At 40.1% G+C, this 16,624-nt stretch overlaps 1 protein-coding gene across 1 annotated transcript in view; it reads left to right on the top strand.

Annotated features, from left to right (window-relative positions):
• The window catches only part of lama4 (laminin, alpha 4), a 32,891-nt gene that overhangs the window by 15,510 nt on the left and 757 nt on the right, over positions 1-16,624 (top strand). Inside the window, exons 14-38 of the mRNA XM_014410348.4 lie at positions 700-816; positions 1,519-1,667; positions 2,094-2,235; positions 2,328-2,421; positions 2,524-2,640; positions 3,680-3,865; positions 4,029-4,168; positions 6,045-6,209; positions 6,787-6,932; positions 7,767-7,929; positions 8,020-8,153; positions 8,423-8,594; positions 8,797-8,928; positions 9,024-9,166; positions 9,567-9,696; positions 9,865-10,002; positions 10,130-10,263; positions 11,216-11,380; positions 12,874-13,021; positions 13,128-13,321; positions 13,417-13,606; positions 13,700-13,855; positions 15,259-15,418; positions 15,859-15,986; positions 16,094-16,187. Coding sequence (XP_014265834.2) covers positions 700-816; positions 1,519-1,667; positions 2,094-2,235; positions 2,328-2,421; positions 2,524-2,640; positions 3,680-3,865; positions 4,029-4,168; positions 6,045-6,209; positions 6,787-6,932; positions 7,767-7,929; positions 8,020-8,153; positions 8,423-8,594; positions 8,797-8,928; positions 9,024-9,166; positions 9,567-9,696; positions 9,865-10,002; positions 10,130-10,263; positions 11,216-11,380; positions 12,874-13,021; positions 13,128-13,321; positions 13,417-13,606; positions 13,700-13,855; positions 15,259-15,418; positions 15,859-15,986; positions 16,094-16,187 — 3,637 coding nt within the window. The remainder of the gene's footprint in view (positions 1-699; positions 817-1,518; positions 1,668-2,093; positions 2,236-2,327; positions 2,422-2,523; positions 2,641-3,679; positions 3,866-4,028; positions 4,169-6,044; positions 6,210-6,786; positions 6,933-7,766; positions 7,930-8,019; positions 8,154-8,422; positions 8,595-8,796; positions 8,929-9,023; positions 9,167-9,566; positions 9,697-9,864; positions 10,003-10,129; positions 10,264-11,215; positions 11,381-12,873; positions 13,022-13,127; positions 13,322-13,416; positions 13,607-13,699; positions 13,856-15,258; positions 15,419-15,858; positions 15,987-16,093; positions 16,188-16,624) is intronic.

Below are 16,624 nucleotides of genomic sequence, written 5' to 3'. Positions count from 1 at the left end.
GGCTGTGAGCTGAAAAGCTACAGCCGGCTGTATACGTACAGCAATCGTGTGTGAAAAGCATGTTCATGGAAACATCGTTGGGTCTGCTGTGATATATTTACAATGGGACTTCTGCTCCTAAGCCTCTGCGCACAGCGTCTGCAACTCGGGGCTGTACGAAGTCACTTTCATCTTTACGCAGGTTTGTAAGCTGTCATCTGTGAGGCGCGAGCGGTGTTTGTTTTTAACATAGTTCACGGTGGAGAATAGCTGCTGACATAATGTGGATCCGAAGAAACTGGCCTACCTGGGGTTGAAAGTCTCTATAAATGCATGTCGTTTCAGTGGGTACACCGACTTCTGCGAGTGTGACGCTTATTTTGATCAATGAAAAAATAATAAAATATAATTTTATTTTTATATTTCAATGTCACAATAATCTTCCAATTTAGAACTACAAGTTAAAAAAAAAAATAACTAACATAAATAAAATACACTTCAGCTAAATGCTTCTAATTTATTTTCCCAAACCGCACGGAGCCGCACTATAAGGACTAAAGAGCCGCATGCGGCTCCGGAGCCGCAGGTTGCCGACCCCTGGCCTAGAATTTTGACATGTTAAGAATATCTAACAAACAAACCCCCCAAGAAGTACTGGACTCTGGTAAAAAAAAAAAAAAAAAAAAAAAATGGTGCTCTCTTTCTTTCCCTGCATCCTAGGTGAAGTTGCAGAGGCTAATGGAGAACCATAACACTGTCAACGACACTTTGGAAGCAGCCAGAGACTTTATCGCCCAATCAGAGAGAACTGTGGCTGAGGTGGACACTTTGGGAAAGGTGAGGCAAATTACGGTCTGATGAGACTAAAAATATCTCAGGCCCTACTTTTATAATGATGGTCAGGTTTCTTCATGGCCTACTGAACAAAGGCTATGTATCATACCAAGGTAGCATAATCTAATTATGGGGTTGTAATATCCCAATATCCCAAGGATTAAATTGAATTCCTTCCAGAAATGATTGCTAAGACTTGACCTGGTCTGTGTTACATTGCACTGCTGGGCAATTTGATTTGGAAGCAATTTATGGATTGCTGGAAAGAAAATTGAATAAGCAGCATTCTCAAAGTGCTTTCCTGTTTTAGTCAAGTAGCTCTGTATTAAGTTACTCTGGAGGGAATTACAATAATCTGAAAGTAACAATGTTAGCAAGTGTGTGTGTGTGTGTGTGTGCGTGCGTGCGTGCGCGTGTGTGTGTGTGTGTGTGTGTGTGTGTGTGTGTGTGTGTGTGTGTGTGCATATTGTAGCTTTTTGGACTTGAAATAAATAATCTCAAGCTAAAAAATCTTTTCTGATATTGTTACCTACAGTAGTTACAAGCTAAACAGAGATTACTGAATGTTACAGGCTGGAACATGAAAGCACGTCTCGAGGTAATTGAGGTGTGTGTGTGTGTGTGTGTGTGTGTGTGTGTGTGTGTGTGTGTGTGTGTGTGTGTGTGTGTGTGTGTGTGTGCGTGCGTGCGCGCATCTGTGTGCAGAACGTGACTGAGTACCATGCAGCAATCGATGGTGCCAGCCAAAAGCTGACAGAGAAGACGGAGCGCCTCTCACTGGTTGACAGAGATCTGGTTCAGAAGGCTGACAGACATGCTGAGGGGCTGGAGAGACAAGCCAATGAGCTGGAAGAGTGAGACATCCATCTGAAATAAACCTGTGTAGCACACAGTTGCACATAGTAGCTTCTGGTAGACTTTTGCCCGGATAGGAACCATTTATTAAACTTATTAAACATTTCATGCTTCATATAGTATTTATTTGTGACCTATGAAGTTTTTCCTAATTTCTATCATATATAAAATGTTAGAATAATACAGTTTCTTTGCATGTTTTTGGTAACAATGATAAACATATGGAATACACACTTAGTTGTTAAGTGATGTCATATATGCATTGTGGAGGAGGAATCAGCTGGCTCTCCAGAGAGTGGACAGATTCTGATGCTGCTGTCTTGCAGTGCAACTAGTGACAGCAGTCCGTGTTCTGCTCTGCAGTTTCACTGAGCTTGAGGTCGCAGATTATGAACACTTGAGTTGAATCACACTGTCTCCCCCAGGGACCTGAGAAAGAGTGACGCCAATGGCTTTGTACAGAGGGCTATAACTGCTGCCAACGTCTACAACAACATAGTGAAATACGTTGACGATGCCAACATCACCTCACTCACCACCTTCAACTTATCCGAAAGAGCTGAAGATGTATGTCAGATCATGCAGTTTTAAGGCATTCGTTTACTGCATTCAACTTTCTATCAGTCCTTGTTATTTTTCTTCATACATCTGTCTTTTAGGCCACCAGTGGGATCAATGCGCAGCTTGAATACCTCATAACACAGAGTGACAATGTTTTCAAGGAATCTGTCACACTGCATTCAGAGCAAATTGGTATGGAGCTCAACAGAATTATATATTGCGGACATATTAGTCATATTTCAGCTGTATACTGTTCATAGTATTTTTGTTGTCTAATACATTTTTCTGTAACAGAGCTAAAACATGAGGTGACTGACAAGCTAAAATACATTGAGGAGACCAAAGAGACCATGGAAAACAACGTGAAAAAACTCTCAGAAATTGTGCAGGACATCAGTGAACTCCAAACAGGTAAGAATATACTTTTCTTATACGTTTCAGAAGGAGGCCCGTGGCGTGTTTAAACTATAGTTTATCGCACAGACTGGAACAGTTGGAATAGCTAACAGGGCAGACCTTGCTAGGTTTTCCAATTGAATGTGTGATTAAAAAAAAAAAGAAAGAAAGAAAGAAATAACACACACACAAAAAAAATTTTTTTGTTCTTTTACTTGAGTGGTTTGGTCCTAAAGTCAGCCAATGTATAAAGTCAGCCGATGTATAAAGTCAGCCGATGAATAAATCCCCCAGGGGTTTTATATAGTTAAAATTTAAAAAGTAGCTTTCTTTGAAAATCAGAGATGTAGACCTTACAGAACTACAGGAGCAATAGAGGATATTCACAGTTAGCTTGATCTGCTGAAATTCAGCTAAAATGGTCAGACCTTTTATTCTAAAATCCAGTCTGACTTGAATAAAGTTGCCACTTTGATGAAACTGTGAAATGGTGAAACTCAAGCTTGCATATACACACGGGTGCGGGCTTGACCGATACACTCTGCTACTTAAACAAATAGCACTATACCACTTTCAGGAATGCATACTAGGAACAATATGTGCAGATTTTGATATTAAACTACTTTAACTACAGCCTTCTCAAATAAACTATGACAACATCGTGATCTGTTGTCCGCTAGCATAAAAACCTAGCATATGGCCCACTTTGTCCAAAGGATAATCTTCTCTTCTTCCATCCAAAAATTCTGCATTTAGGTTTGTGCAGTTTCCTAGTCTGTGTGCATGGTTTAGTAACTCATTTACTCAACAATTTCTGTTCCCCTATTTTAAAAATACGTACGGACAGCCTCACTTCACAGATACGTCTTCTCTGTTTTGGCCATAGCAATTTTTTCCCATAGTTTGGCAATACGGACCCAAATTAGTTCTTTACCTTAAAGTTTCTGCATTATCAGGACTAAGGAGGACATTGGCAGAAATCTCCATCAACTGAATGCTTTAGTTGCTAAACATGCGAATTTGCAGTTTGTTATAAATGTGCACTAATTTTCAGACAGAACACCACAACGTCTGGAGTTTACCTCAGAAGTGGCTTCAGAGACTCTGAATCGCTCAGTGGAAGTTCTTCAATCTATCACCCCCATTAGCAGCAAAGTAGAGGAGTGGAACAACAACATGAAAAATAACGAATACTCCACAGCTGCCTATGAACAGGCTGTTGCCTCTGCAGGGGCAGCAGGTATATATCAAAATTACTACATTTTATGAGATTTGTATTTAATGAGTAGAACACACTATACTGCTTTTCATGTTAGCTATTGTTATTCCTATCGGCTTTTTTGACTTACAGTTCCTTCGCAACCACATTTAAAGTTGATTTTTCTTCATTATTTTTTTGGCAGTGGAGAACCTGAATTTGCTTGTTCCTACCCTGCTGGACAAGCTGAAGGTTGTTGAGGATAAGAAGCCTGTCAACAACGTGACCACCAACATCATGAGGATCAGAGAGCTCATAGCCCAGGCCCGGAGTGTGGCCAAGAAAGTTCGTTCAGTCCTTTTGACACACTTAGTAATGATATCCCAATTTAGTCATTACCACTAGAGCAAAGGATGACTGACTTCCATGTGCAATCATTTTATATTTGATGACATGGCTCTGTTGTTGCACCCCTCCTACCCTTTCATTTTGAGCCATAGAAGAAAAGACAAAAGAGGGAGAACAGCAACATCACACTGATTCAGTTAGGTAAATTATATAAGGATCAGCTGGACTGGAAGTGGATTTCAAAGTGGCTTGCAGCAGCTGTGGCTAGTATAAAGTTGCTTAAAATCATGCCATATGATGCAGTCAATTGTAAAAAGCTATCTGACAAAATTTTAAACACTTTCAATTAAAAAAATTGTTTTGCTGGATTAAAAGAAGGGGGGGAGTGAAGTTATTAAATAAAAATGGTAAAATAGTAAATATAGCAATACAACACAAAAGCAGAAAGCAGAACCACAAACTGTACCTACGGACTAAATAAAGCTAACAAAATATTAATAAGAGAATATAAAAGATGATGATATATGATCATGATAATTAAAGAGCATTGAGGTTAGCTTTAGCTAGCCTGTAACTAAGGCCCAATCAAACAAAATGTTGTTATACCACAATATTTAGAGGAATTGATATTAGTTAATAAGAACAACCCAAGTTCCTTGCACCTTAAACATTTGTGTGTGCATAAATTAAAACATTGACAAAACTGGCAAATATTTGACTCTGTAGACTTCCCATGAGAAATTATTTGGGCTTGTTGTACAGCCAGAGGAGCAGGGCACCTTAGTCATCGAGCTGACCATGAGTTGACCACGAGTTGACATCCAGTTGACCATGAACTTTTCTGTATGCCACTGTATTCTGGAGTCAGATGTGAGGCTGCCTGTCCAATAGCTAAAACTTGGCAGAGACTCGGTCATGAAACAGGACAATGATTGCATCACACAACAAATCTACAACAGCTAAAAAAGAAAAGAATCAGTGTTGCAATGACTCAAAGTCCAGACCTCAACCCAATTGAAATGCTGTGGTCAGACCTTAAGTGAACTGTGTATAGATGCAAACGTCGGTCAACTGAGGGAACATTGTAAAAAGAAAAAAAAGAGTGGGCTTAAATTCTATACGATAATAATCTATTGAATCATTAGGTATACATAGTTTTCACACATGGCCTGCCTGCATTTGTATAGCGCTTTTCTAGTCCATAGGACCCCAAAGCGCTTTACACTACATTCAGTCATTCACCAATTCACACACACATTCACACACTGGCGATGGCAAGCTACATTGTAGCCACAGCTGCCCTGGGGCGCACTGACAGAGGCGAGGCTGCCGGACACAGGCACCACCGGGCCCTCTGACCACCACCAGTAGGCAAACATGGGGTTAGTATCTTGCCCAAGGATATTTGACATGCAGCCCGGAGGCAGCCTGGGATCGAACCACCGACCTTCTGATTAGTGGCTGACCTGCTCTGCCACCTGAGCTACAGCCACCCATGGTTTCTGTATTTCTGCTTATTTTTTTGTTTTTCTTTAAAATTTTAGAAATGAAATTTCTTCTTACCATGTCTACACAGGTGACCCCTACAAAAAGAAAAGAAAAGTAAAAACTGTCCACACACCCGATGTGTTAGCTTTGTTCTCATTTTAAATTCTGAAGTAGTATTTCAGCATCCCCTCTTGACTATCAAAATTCTTCCCTATAATTTTTCTACTTAATAAAACCCTTCTACTCCATTCCACTACTCCAGTTAAAATTTTCACGCCAGTCATTATGAAGCTGTAAACCTTTTTAAATTCACGTTCTGCTATCAGATATCAAGATGATAATTGCTAAACAAAGAAAACTCAGTTTCCTTTATTTTCTGCCCCAGGTCCAGGTCTCCATGAAATTTAACGGACAGTCCTCAGTGGAGGTTCATCCTCACAGCAATTTGGAAGAACTGAAGACAATGACATCCATCAGTTTATTCATGAGGGTGGACCCTGACAAGGATCCCATAGAGGACCGAATCATCCTATACTTGGGAGACAGAAATGTGAGGAATCCAGGCAGAATAAATTTTGTTCCTTTCTCTTTCTGGGTCATCAGTTGTGATAAAATAAATGCCAACTTTCAAAGATGAAAAGGAGCTTGTGTGCATGAATAGCATGTTGTGATCATGAGAACAGAAATGACTTTGAATGGCTTTGAAAGCACCCATTTGCCCCCTTCAAAAGATGTCCAAGAGATGCCTGAGACAATGGTGCATCTGTGTGCCTTCAAAGTTCATTTACATAAATACTGTTTTCCCCTGCCTGCCAGGGTATAGAAACAGTACAGCATACCCAATGTGGGGCCTCTTTGTTCTCTTTAACAGCGCTTCACCTTGGTGATTTTACCATCACTGTAATCTATGCAGTGATGTTTTTCACTGTGGAATAATAGGCCCAGCAGTAGTTGGTCACAAATGATGCATAGTTAAGCTTTTGAAACCACTCTACACTGAAATAAAGTAACACCACACAGTTGGAAACTCGTACCACCATTATAACATGCTGAAGTGTTTTAAAATGACACAGTGAAAGCCTTGGTAGTAAAATGAACACTCTGTTTTCTGCTGCTCCTGCTTTCAGGGTGTAAAAGACTACATGGGCTTGGCCACCAAGAATGACATCCTGGTGTTTGTCTATAAACTTGGAGGTGAAGACATTGAGATCCCATTGAGTTCAAAGCCTGTCAGCCAATGGCCGGCAGTCTTCAACTATGTCAAAATAGAGAGGTAAATGAGCTTTAACCTCTTAACATCCATATGATCAGTGGCAGCATATCTATAGTTAAGGTTGGGGTAGGCTGGGTTTTGGGTTATCATTTGCCCCCCTTTTTTTTTTTTAGAATTTTTATGTCTTTGAAACACTCAAATTTATGTGGCTAAAAGAAAAAAGCAACCCTAATCTTTAACCAAAAGTGATTGCCATTTTAATTGTGCTAGGCATTATTTGAAAATCATACATACAGATTTTTTGTAACACACAAAAGTGACTGAAAACTCTAAAGCCTAAATCGTCATCAGAGGTGACCCTAACCCCAGTACTAGCCCTGATTATAATCCTAGGCAACTGAAGTATGTAATAAAATATAGGGTTAGGATCCAGTTTGGGCTAGATTCAACACCTGAAAGGCCTAACTAAAATTTATATACATATATCACATGAAGTTTCTGAACAGTAGCAGCACTATGGGGCCATTTATATCCAAATATTTAAAGTCCAGGAAAAATGTCCCATATGCTAGAGCACCTTCTGGCTTCACACTCACTCAAGAAGGTGAGCGTGATAGAGTCATAGAATGATACATATTGTTGGGCTATATTTAAAATCTTTGCTATATAAGTTACTAATACGCTGATCTTGACAAGGAACTGAAAATTTGTTCTTGGTCTCAGTGGTTTCCTTTCTCCTCAAAACACAAGGGAAATCCTGCTAACACACATGACAGTTAGTGTGGTTAACTTTTCTTGTGCATTAGCAAATTTTGAGAAAGCTAAGCAGGTAGCATTCATGAAGTTCAAGCTAGGAGGAGGTCACAGTGGTAACTTGCAGATCTTTGCTTGCAGACTGGGCAGGCATGGAAAAGTCTTCCTAACAGTCCCAAGTCAGAGCTCCACTGATGAACAGAAGTTCATCCAGAAAGGTGAAGCTCCAGGCACTGAATCCCTGTTTGACATTGACCCCCAAGATCTAGTGTTTTTTGTTGGGGGTGTCCCTCCAGATGTCAAGGTAATGTAAATTACAACATTTCTTCAATATAAAGAAATCTTTCTTTCTTTTAGAAATCTGACATGTGACTGTTTCTTTGTTACAAACCAGCTTCCACCTCCTTTGATCCTTGCACCTTTCGTGGGATGTATTGAATTGTCATCGATGAACAACGATGTCATCAGTCTTTACAATTTCAAACAGACTCACAAAATAAATGTAACCACATCTCCACCGTGTCCCAGGTAAACTTTTGCATGGCTAAATGTATGTGTCAAAGGGTCTCAATGGCAAAAAAATACAAATTCAACAAGCATTGACCACCCACTGTATAATTTAAACACAACTTACCTGAACATTGCTACAGAAATCTGACATTTTTTTTTGACATCTCAAACATTAAGTTCATATTTAGCCTGTCTGATTTTCAAGGGATGTATCTTAACTTAATTTGTCACATAGATGGTTTGAAATTGTCAAAGGTACCAAATCATGTTTCCAACTCTGCTCTCAGGTACAAGTTGGCATTTTCACAGAGTCGCATTGCAAGCTACCTATTTGATGGAAAAGGCTACGCACTCATCAGTAATATTGAGAGGAGGGGGACGTTTAATGCTGTCACAAGATTTGATATTTCAGTACGAACTATTGCAAGTGATGGTGTACTTTTCCTCATGGTCAATGAGGTAAGTCATCTGGAAAACTTACAAGAGTCTCACATCTTGAAAGCTTTTAGTTTTTCTTACCCATGTGCTACCAGTCTGTAAAGCAGGTCAACTGCCAGCATTTCTATTCTCATAAAAAAACCCTGTAATAATGATCATCAGTAACTGGTTTATGACAACTGTATAAGGCCAATATAAATATGTTTCATTTCTGTTTTTTCAGGATAAATTCTTTCTTTTGGAATTAAAGAATGGCATCCTGCGTCTAATGTATGACTTTGGCTTCAGCAATGGGCCAAAGCTTTTAGAGAACAACTTAGCAAAGCTGCAAATAAATGATGCAAAATACCACGAGGTAGCTTTTTGTGTCTTTATTAAAACTCTTAAATAATCCCAAGTTAAAAATGCGAATGTCTTACAATAACTGTCTGTGGTGGGACATTTCCTCAGGTGTCAGTGATCTACCATCAGTCAAAAAAGGTTATACTGTTGGTGGATAAGAGTCATGTTAAGTCCATGGAGAACCCAAAAACCACCCTGCCCTTCGCAGATATTTACATAGGTGGAGCTCCCTCCAGCATCCTGAAATCCAGGTGAGCTAAACATACATGCAAACAAACAATAATAGTATTTATCATTTAAGTCCCAAGATATAGCCATCCAGCTAACTATAAATTACTCCAAATGGAAGTAGCTCTATTCTTTATAATCTATATTCTTATTGTTAACAACTTTTTGTAGAATATGTAAAGTTAATACATCATTTAAAATTTGAGTTATTTCATCACATGGCCAGAAAGTTGCTTTCCGTCTCCAACAATAACTGCATAATATGTCATTTTAAATAAGTGGTTAGTTTTTCTCAGTTGCTTCTGGAGACTGCACCTTCCTCTCTAACAGCAGAACTTTTGGAGTACGGTAGATAGTTTTCTTTTTTAACTTCCTGACTTTGTTTCTTGCAGCTTTAAATTTGAAATATATGTGTTCCCACAGGCCAGAGCTGTCCTCTGTGGTTGGCCTGAAGGGCTGTGTGAAAGGATTCCAGTTCCAGAGAAAAGACTTCAACCTGCTGGAAGAACCTGGCACCATTGGTATTAGCAGCGGCTGCCCAGAGGAGTCCTTTGTAAGTTGTGCATCTACCACGTCACATCTTAAGTGATAATGCAATGTGTCCCTCTGAAACCAATACCAAATATAGTAAACATCTGCACAGACAAGAGACAGTGTAGTCCAGCAGCTTTAGCCCATATTGCCACTGCTAGGTCACTGAAATGTGTTTTCGTCTTGACAGATGTCGCGCAAAGCTTATTTCTCTGGAAAGAGTTACCTCGGTTCCACAGCAAAGATTTCACCGTTTGACAACTTTGAGGGCGGACTCAACTTCAGAACACTGCAGCCCAGCGGACTCTTGTTCTACCACAATGAAGGGGTAAACACACCTACATGTACATACATGTTTACTGCGTGTTAGGACATGCATTTTCAAATGCAAAATGAATGCTTTTGCAATGTTAAAGCAACGTTGTCTTGCTTAAAATTTTTTTATTTTGCTTCAGTCTGACGAGTTCAGTATCTCCCTGGAGAATGGCGCAGTGGTCCTAAACAACAGAGGCGTAAAGGTCAAATCACACAAGAAACAATACAATGATGGAAGGTCGCACTTCTTACTGGCTTCAGTGAACAATCAGAAGTAAGTATTTAACTTCACTGTTGGCAGCTGCTTCTGGTGCACATCTGTGTTAGTCTTTGAGGCTCCACATCCTGTTTCCTCTCGATTATATACATTTAAATAAAGTCTCAAAAGAAGAATGAATGCACTGGTTGAACCTTCATATAGGAACTTAACCACGTTAATGGTGGGTTTTGTTTGTTTGTTTTTCTACTCAGTAATATTACACAATTACATTTAGATCATAGTTTTTGTCATACAAAAATTATTTTTATCTCAATATTTTAAATTGCTAGGTTCTGAAAGACGTCAGAATGCTTTGGTATCAGATCCATTATGTATGCTTTACAGCATCACTGAGAAATATCTTAGTCACAGCTTGTTGCAGTTTAATCCAAACCACATTTTTTTCCAAACAAATAGCAAATGTGAATGCAAAAACACAACTAACCAGTAAAAGAATGACACCACAGCCACTACATCCACCAGCTAATATGTGCTTTACAATAAGTATTCTAAACATGATCAATGGACATCATCTGGATTACTGTAAAGTTGCAAATGCATTTGTCATTTAGTAAACATTATTAATTATCACATTATATCAATTTACTTGTTTATTGATAGTAGTTAGTCAAAAATGTTAAATATGAGGATATTAGAGCTAAAAAGACCGAAAGCACACATATGTAACATTTCAGCAGACATTATATATCTTCAACAATTACAGCATGTGGTACACTGCATGTGGCATAGACAATATCTTGCAGGAAAATAACTTTGGGCAATGCAACAACAAATAAGAACAGCAGCACGAGAATAAGACAACACGTTAGTGCAGTGCATGATGCCTGCATCTCTGATAAGATCTGGTGATCCTTTTATAAACATGGGTCACATACGCCCCTGCACCCAAAGGGGCGCATCAACAACTAAAGAAAATCTTCTGAGGGGCTTCAACTCCTTACTTCAGGTACTCATTGCTGGTGGATGACGAAGACAAGCAGTTCAAGAAGCGGCCGACATCAGCCGCGGGATCGTCATACGATTCTGAGGAGAAGACTTTCTACTATGGAGGATCTCCAAGCAGCACTTCCAAGAATTTCACGGGCTGCATCAGCTATGCCTACATCAACAGGTAAGTCACCCCCTCTCTCCAGTAAAAGAGGGGGTATTATGTTATTTCAAGTTAAACTGTGAGGAGATGGAGATTGCTGCTAAAAAGATGAAAAATTTAGCAAATATAAAAATGCCAAGAAAAATGCATGTTACAATATTTAGCAGCATTAAAAAACATGTTTACAGTTTGGTTAAACCGTATAGCGGGCCCTGTAGGTAATTCTACCATGGTGAAAGCAGTAGTGTTGCAGAGTGTTCATTTAGCTCACTCGGTTGAGTAAGTGACAAATATATTGTGAGGTTAATGCAGACACCTGGTTTGAATCTGCCCTGAGACCAGTCATTGTGTGTCTTCCACTGTCCTAGTGAAGTAAATGTTAAAAAGCCATTTCATAGCTAGATAGATAAATCAGTGTTTCCCAACCTTTTGGAGCCACAACACGTATTTCACATTAGAAAAATCACACGACACACCACCAAACAAAAATGTCACAAAAAGCATAATGATAGTTTTTCCCCACGCACCAGGCATAGTAGAATCGGCTCAGTTTGTCACCAGTATACCTTTTTTTGATTTTCGAACGCTGTGTACCACATAAAATCGTTTCGAGGTCAGTAAACACAACCAGAATTCATACAAAAGGCACACGGGATTATAAAGGGCACTGTCGATTTTCAGAAAACTCAAAGGATTGATTTTAAGTGCACTGTATTTTCCAAAAACACACGGTAATGACAACGGCCTGCTAGCATGCTCTACCAAAAATAGTGCTTTGTTGTGGATCTGACGAACGAAAGCTAAACCAGTTCCACACCACTGAAGTTGCAGCATTTTTACAAACCACTTCTGGTTCATCCGTTTCATTCAACGATCTGCTTTCGCCCTTCTCATTCTCCGTCGCCGCCGCCATTCTTTTTCCGCCATGTGCGTATGAAAACAAAGGCACTGCGCATGCGCGTTTTACCCAAATTCTATCGCAATATTTCACTTTCTTATCGTTGCCCAACATTATACCGGTATAACCGTGAACGGTATGATATGGCCCAGCAAAACATCAATCATATGACCCCATATGTGCAAGCACTTTAGCGACAGTGGGAAGGAAAAAATCTCTTTTAACAGGGAGAAACCTCCAACAGAAACAGGCTCAGGGAGGGGCGGCCATCTGCCGCAGCCAGTTGAGGTGAGAGAAGGAAGACAGGATAAAGACATGAGTGAAAACTGATGTTTCATTTGTTACGTGGCACTAATTGGAAGGTATGTGTATTGGAGAATTGATAGCATTAGCTGGCAACTTAGTAATTCCTCCTGTCATCCATATAAATTATATTCACTTCTGGCTATTCCAAATAATAACAAAAAAACCCAAAAACAACTCACAATATTTTGGGAGCCAAAACATTTGCTGAAACCAAAGGTGACATTATGGTTAGTGCTTTCATCTTTTATATACAGTCTATTCAATGAATAATGTGTTGAGAGTGTTTGACACTTCTGCCGTGTCACTGTAGACTAGACCGGGACATTGAGCCTGAAGACTTTAAGAGATACCCAGAGAAGGTCCAGATTTCCCTGGAGGGCTGTCCTGCACAGCGACCCCCGGCTGCACTGCTGTTAAGGCACAGGGCTAACACTTCTGGAACCAAACAGTCACAAAAGGTGAAGTGAAAATAGCACATACAGCAGACCTTAGTTAAATATGAATGTGTTCTACAAACATTTTTGGGCTGACTGATAACCTGATATTTAATAAATGTTCTCATAGGTCACCAGAGATAAATCTAGCCTCCCCCCAGTGCTGACTGAGCTAGGAAGTGATGACCAGGAATCAGCAGAGCCAAACATCAAGTCCTGCTTTCTTTCCTCAAGTCCCAAATCGATTCACCACGCCTTCCGGTTCAGCAGCATTGCCAACAGCAGGCAGCACTACACAGACTTCCCAGACTCCCTTTCTCAGAGGTAGATCAAGACAAGAACTTTAACCTCATGTCTGCTTAAAGCTGCACATATTCTTGTGTCTCCATGTGTGATTAAATTCATCTTTGTTCTTCCAGGTCCCACTTCTCCTTGTCAATGAAGACCCACTCATCTTTTGGCCTCATCTTTTATGTATCTGATGCCCAAGAGGACAATTTCATGGCACTCTTTCTGGCCCATGGGAAACTTGTGTACACTTTTAGTGTAGGAGACCAAAAAGTTAAAATCAAAAGTGAAGACAAATACAATGATGGTGCCTGGCACAGTGTAAGTTCATGAATTTGTTCCATAACTGAATTTTATATTTATGCCAGCATGAGTGTTTGTTTATGTAAGAAACAACCTTTTCTCATCCCAAAGGTTATTTTTATCCGTGATGGAAATGTGGGGCGGTTAATAGTTGATGGGCTCACAATGCTGGAAGACAGCGTTCAGGGAAACAACGTCTCCTGGCACATCAGCAGCCCCCTCTATGTCGGAGGAGTTCCTGCAGGGAGAGCCCAGAAGAATATTCAGGTACAAGTCAAAATCTGCCATGTGAAAAACATTAAACAGCAGAAAAAAATGGGACAACTGGAATCTTATAGAGGACTTTATTTATAGCCCTATGTTTGTCCGGAAAATGTGTGGACATCCAGCCCTGTCTGTTCCCACAGACAAGAGGAAACCACTATTGTGACCCTAAGAAAGAAGGTTTCCTCTCAGTTTTGAGTATTGGAGCTGATATAGCGGAGCCCTTCTCCTTCCTATTAATCCCACTGTTCAAAAATTGGCTGCTTTTCAGATGTGGGCGGAGCACAAGGCACTCAGAGATCGCTCCTGATGAATAAGAATGACTTTAGCTAACAGTTTAAAATAATAATTGCTGCATTCTTCTGATGTACTAGCTCCATTTCACTGTAAGCTGATAAAATGTAAAAGTGTGAGATGATAATTCTCTATGGGGTGTGACCCTAAAAGCAATGTCTTGTACATTACATGCACTGGGGGCCGGGATAGCTCGGTAGGTAGAGTGGTGGCCCCATGATCAGAAGGTTGGGGGTTCGATTCCCCTGAACAGCTACCCTGAGGTACCCCTGAGCAAGGCATCGTCCCTACACACTGCTCCCCGGGCGCCCAATGACTGCCCACTGCTTCTCTGAGTGAATGGGTTAAATGCAGAGAGGAGTTTCCCCACGGAGATCAATAAAATACACTTTCTTCTTTCTTGCATAAAGTCACCAAATGACTCAGTCTTACTATGAAAACATTGCTTAATGCGGCCTTAAAGACAGCTTATATGACAACTACTATGGTCAAATGTGGGGATTACTGTTGAATGCTGAAATTACATAAGATAAGCTTATAAGGGAAGAGTCATAAAGTTATCAAACAGACCACTAAGATTTCACAGCTACATTCACTTAAACTTTGCTTAGCATTAGCCGTCATTAGCCATACAGAGCCACTAGTCATACCAGACCAAATAGGGCTATAGCTGCAGGGTCCTCAAATATTCTGTAGTGATCAGGAGTTTGTTGTGTTGCTTGTAAGTAGAGCTCTACTCTACCATTATAGGTTGTCTACTGAAAGGTCAGTGGCTCGGTCCCCAGCTCCTCCACCCTACATGTTGAAGTATTCCTGAGCAAGACAGAAGAAACTGAACCCAATGCATTCATTGGGGTGTGAAAGTGTGCATGAATGTTAGACAGAGCACTTAGAGTAAAAGTACTGTGTTGATGTGTATGTGACTGAGGCTTGTAGTAGAAAGCACTTTCAGTACTTAGTACATTAGAGTAAAAATCAGTATATGAGAACTACTGTGGATAAGTGAATGTGTTATTTAGTAGTTCTTTAAAATATTCTGTGATGCCTTTTTAGGTTTGTTTCTGTGTGGATTATCGTAATTAATCATTCTTTTTGTTATCTTTCATCTTCAGAGAAACTCTGCATACAGCTTTACTGGCTGTATAAAGAACCTTCAGCTTGATAGAAAGCAGCTCTCCTCTGTGGCAGACACATTTGGGGTCACTCCATGCTTTGATGGAGTCTCTGAGGGAGGAACATACTTCTCAGAAGAAGGAGGATACATTGTCCTGGGTGTGTTTCTAGCAATTTAATATCTGTGTTATTTTTCTGTAACCTAGAAATATGTTGTATGCAGAGTTTTGTGCAATCTTTCTCACAGTGAGTAACACCACATATATTTTTCCACTATCTGCAACTGTTTGCAAACTGAGCATCTGTTAACTTACACAGTTCATTAGCCTCACAAGGCCCACAGTCTCTTTCGTGTTCATGAGGAGAGTGTGGCTGGCTGAGGGAACTCGATAGCCTAAGTGCAGCTGTGGTAAAAATGTGTGAGTGTTAAAGAAGCACGAAAGAGGAAAAGGCAAAGCTGAAAGCCCTAAGAAACTCAGGACTCAAATGATTTCACACTCGCACCCACCTCAGAATAACTGATGAACGTAGCTAAAGGGTTATGGGGCCATAATAAATAAGAATAACTCAGACCTCATGTCATCTTCCTCCTAATTCAGACGATTCTTTCAACCTGGGACCGAGGTTTGAGCTGGTGATGGAGGTGCGCCCTCGTGTGGCATCAGGGGTGCTACTACATGCGCACTCAGCAGATGATTATTTCACTGTGTACATTCATCAAGGAGCGGTACGTTTTTACACAAAATACACACATTCGCGTTGGTTCAAATGAAGTTTTTTCATTCAAAAGAACTGCCGTCTTCTAGACAGATTATAGCATTAGTGTTTTTGCAGGTGGTGGTTCTTGTAAATGATGGGACTCGTGAGTTCTTCACAAAGGTGTCACCAAAACAGGGAGTGTGTTCGGGGAGTTGGCACAAAATTACCGGTAAGAATTCCTTTGTGATCACACTGTAGGTTTATTATTCAGAATTGATGTGTTCTGTGGCAGCACTGTTAATGTCACACTAACATCACTCTCTGAAAAATAATCTGACATTGTATATTGTATGTGCAATGTTACGTCTTCCACGTCTGAAAAAGGAATAAACACACAAATGCCTTAATCCAGCATTCTATTTAAAGACCACCAGGGGGCGAGGCCTGTGGTTTCAAAAAGACTGACTGAAAATAGCTTTCTGTGTCAAGGAATGAGTTAATGGGCTCAGTCACTCTTTTTGTGTCCATCCATCCATTCGCTTCCGCTTATCCTTTTCAGGGTTGTGGGGGGTGAGAGGCAAAACCGCCTTTTTGTGTCATAATAAAAAAAAAAATGTTTTTTTATTTTTTTTTTTTTTTACAGTAGCTAGTCAAGTTTAATGTTTA

This window comes from Maylandia zebra, linkage group LG15 (genome assembly GCF_041146795.1).
Source record: "Maylandia zebra isolate NMK-2024a linkage group LG15, Mzebra_GT3a, whole genome shotgun sequence".
NCBI lineage: Eukaryota > Metazoa > Chordata > Actinopteri > Cichliformes > Cichlidae > Maylandia > Maylandia zebra.
This window is presented reverse-complemented; position numbering and strand designations above follow the sequence as displayed.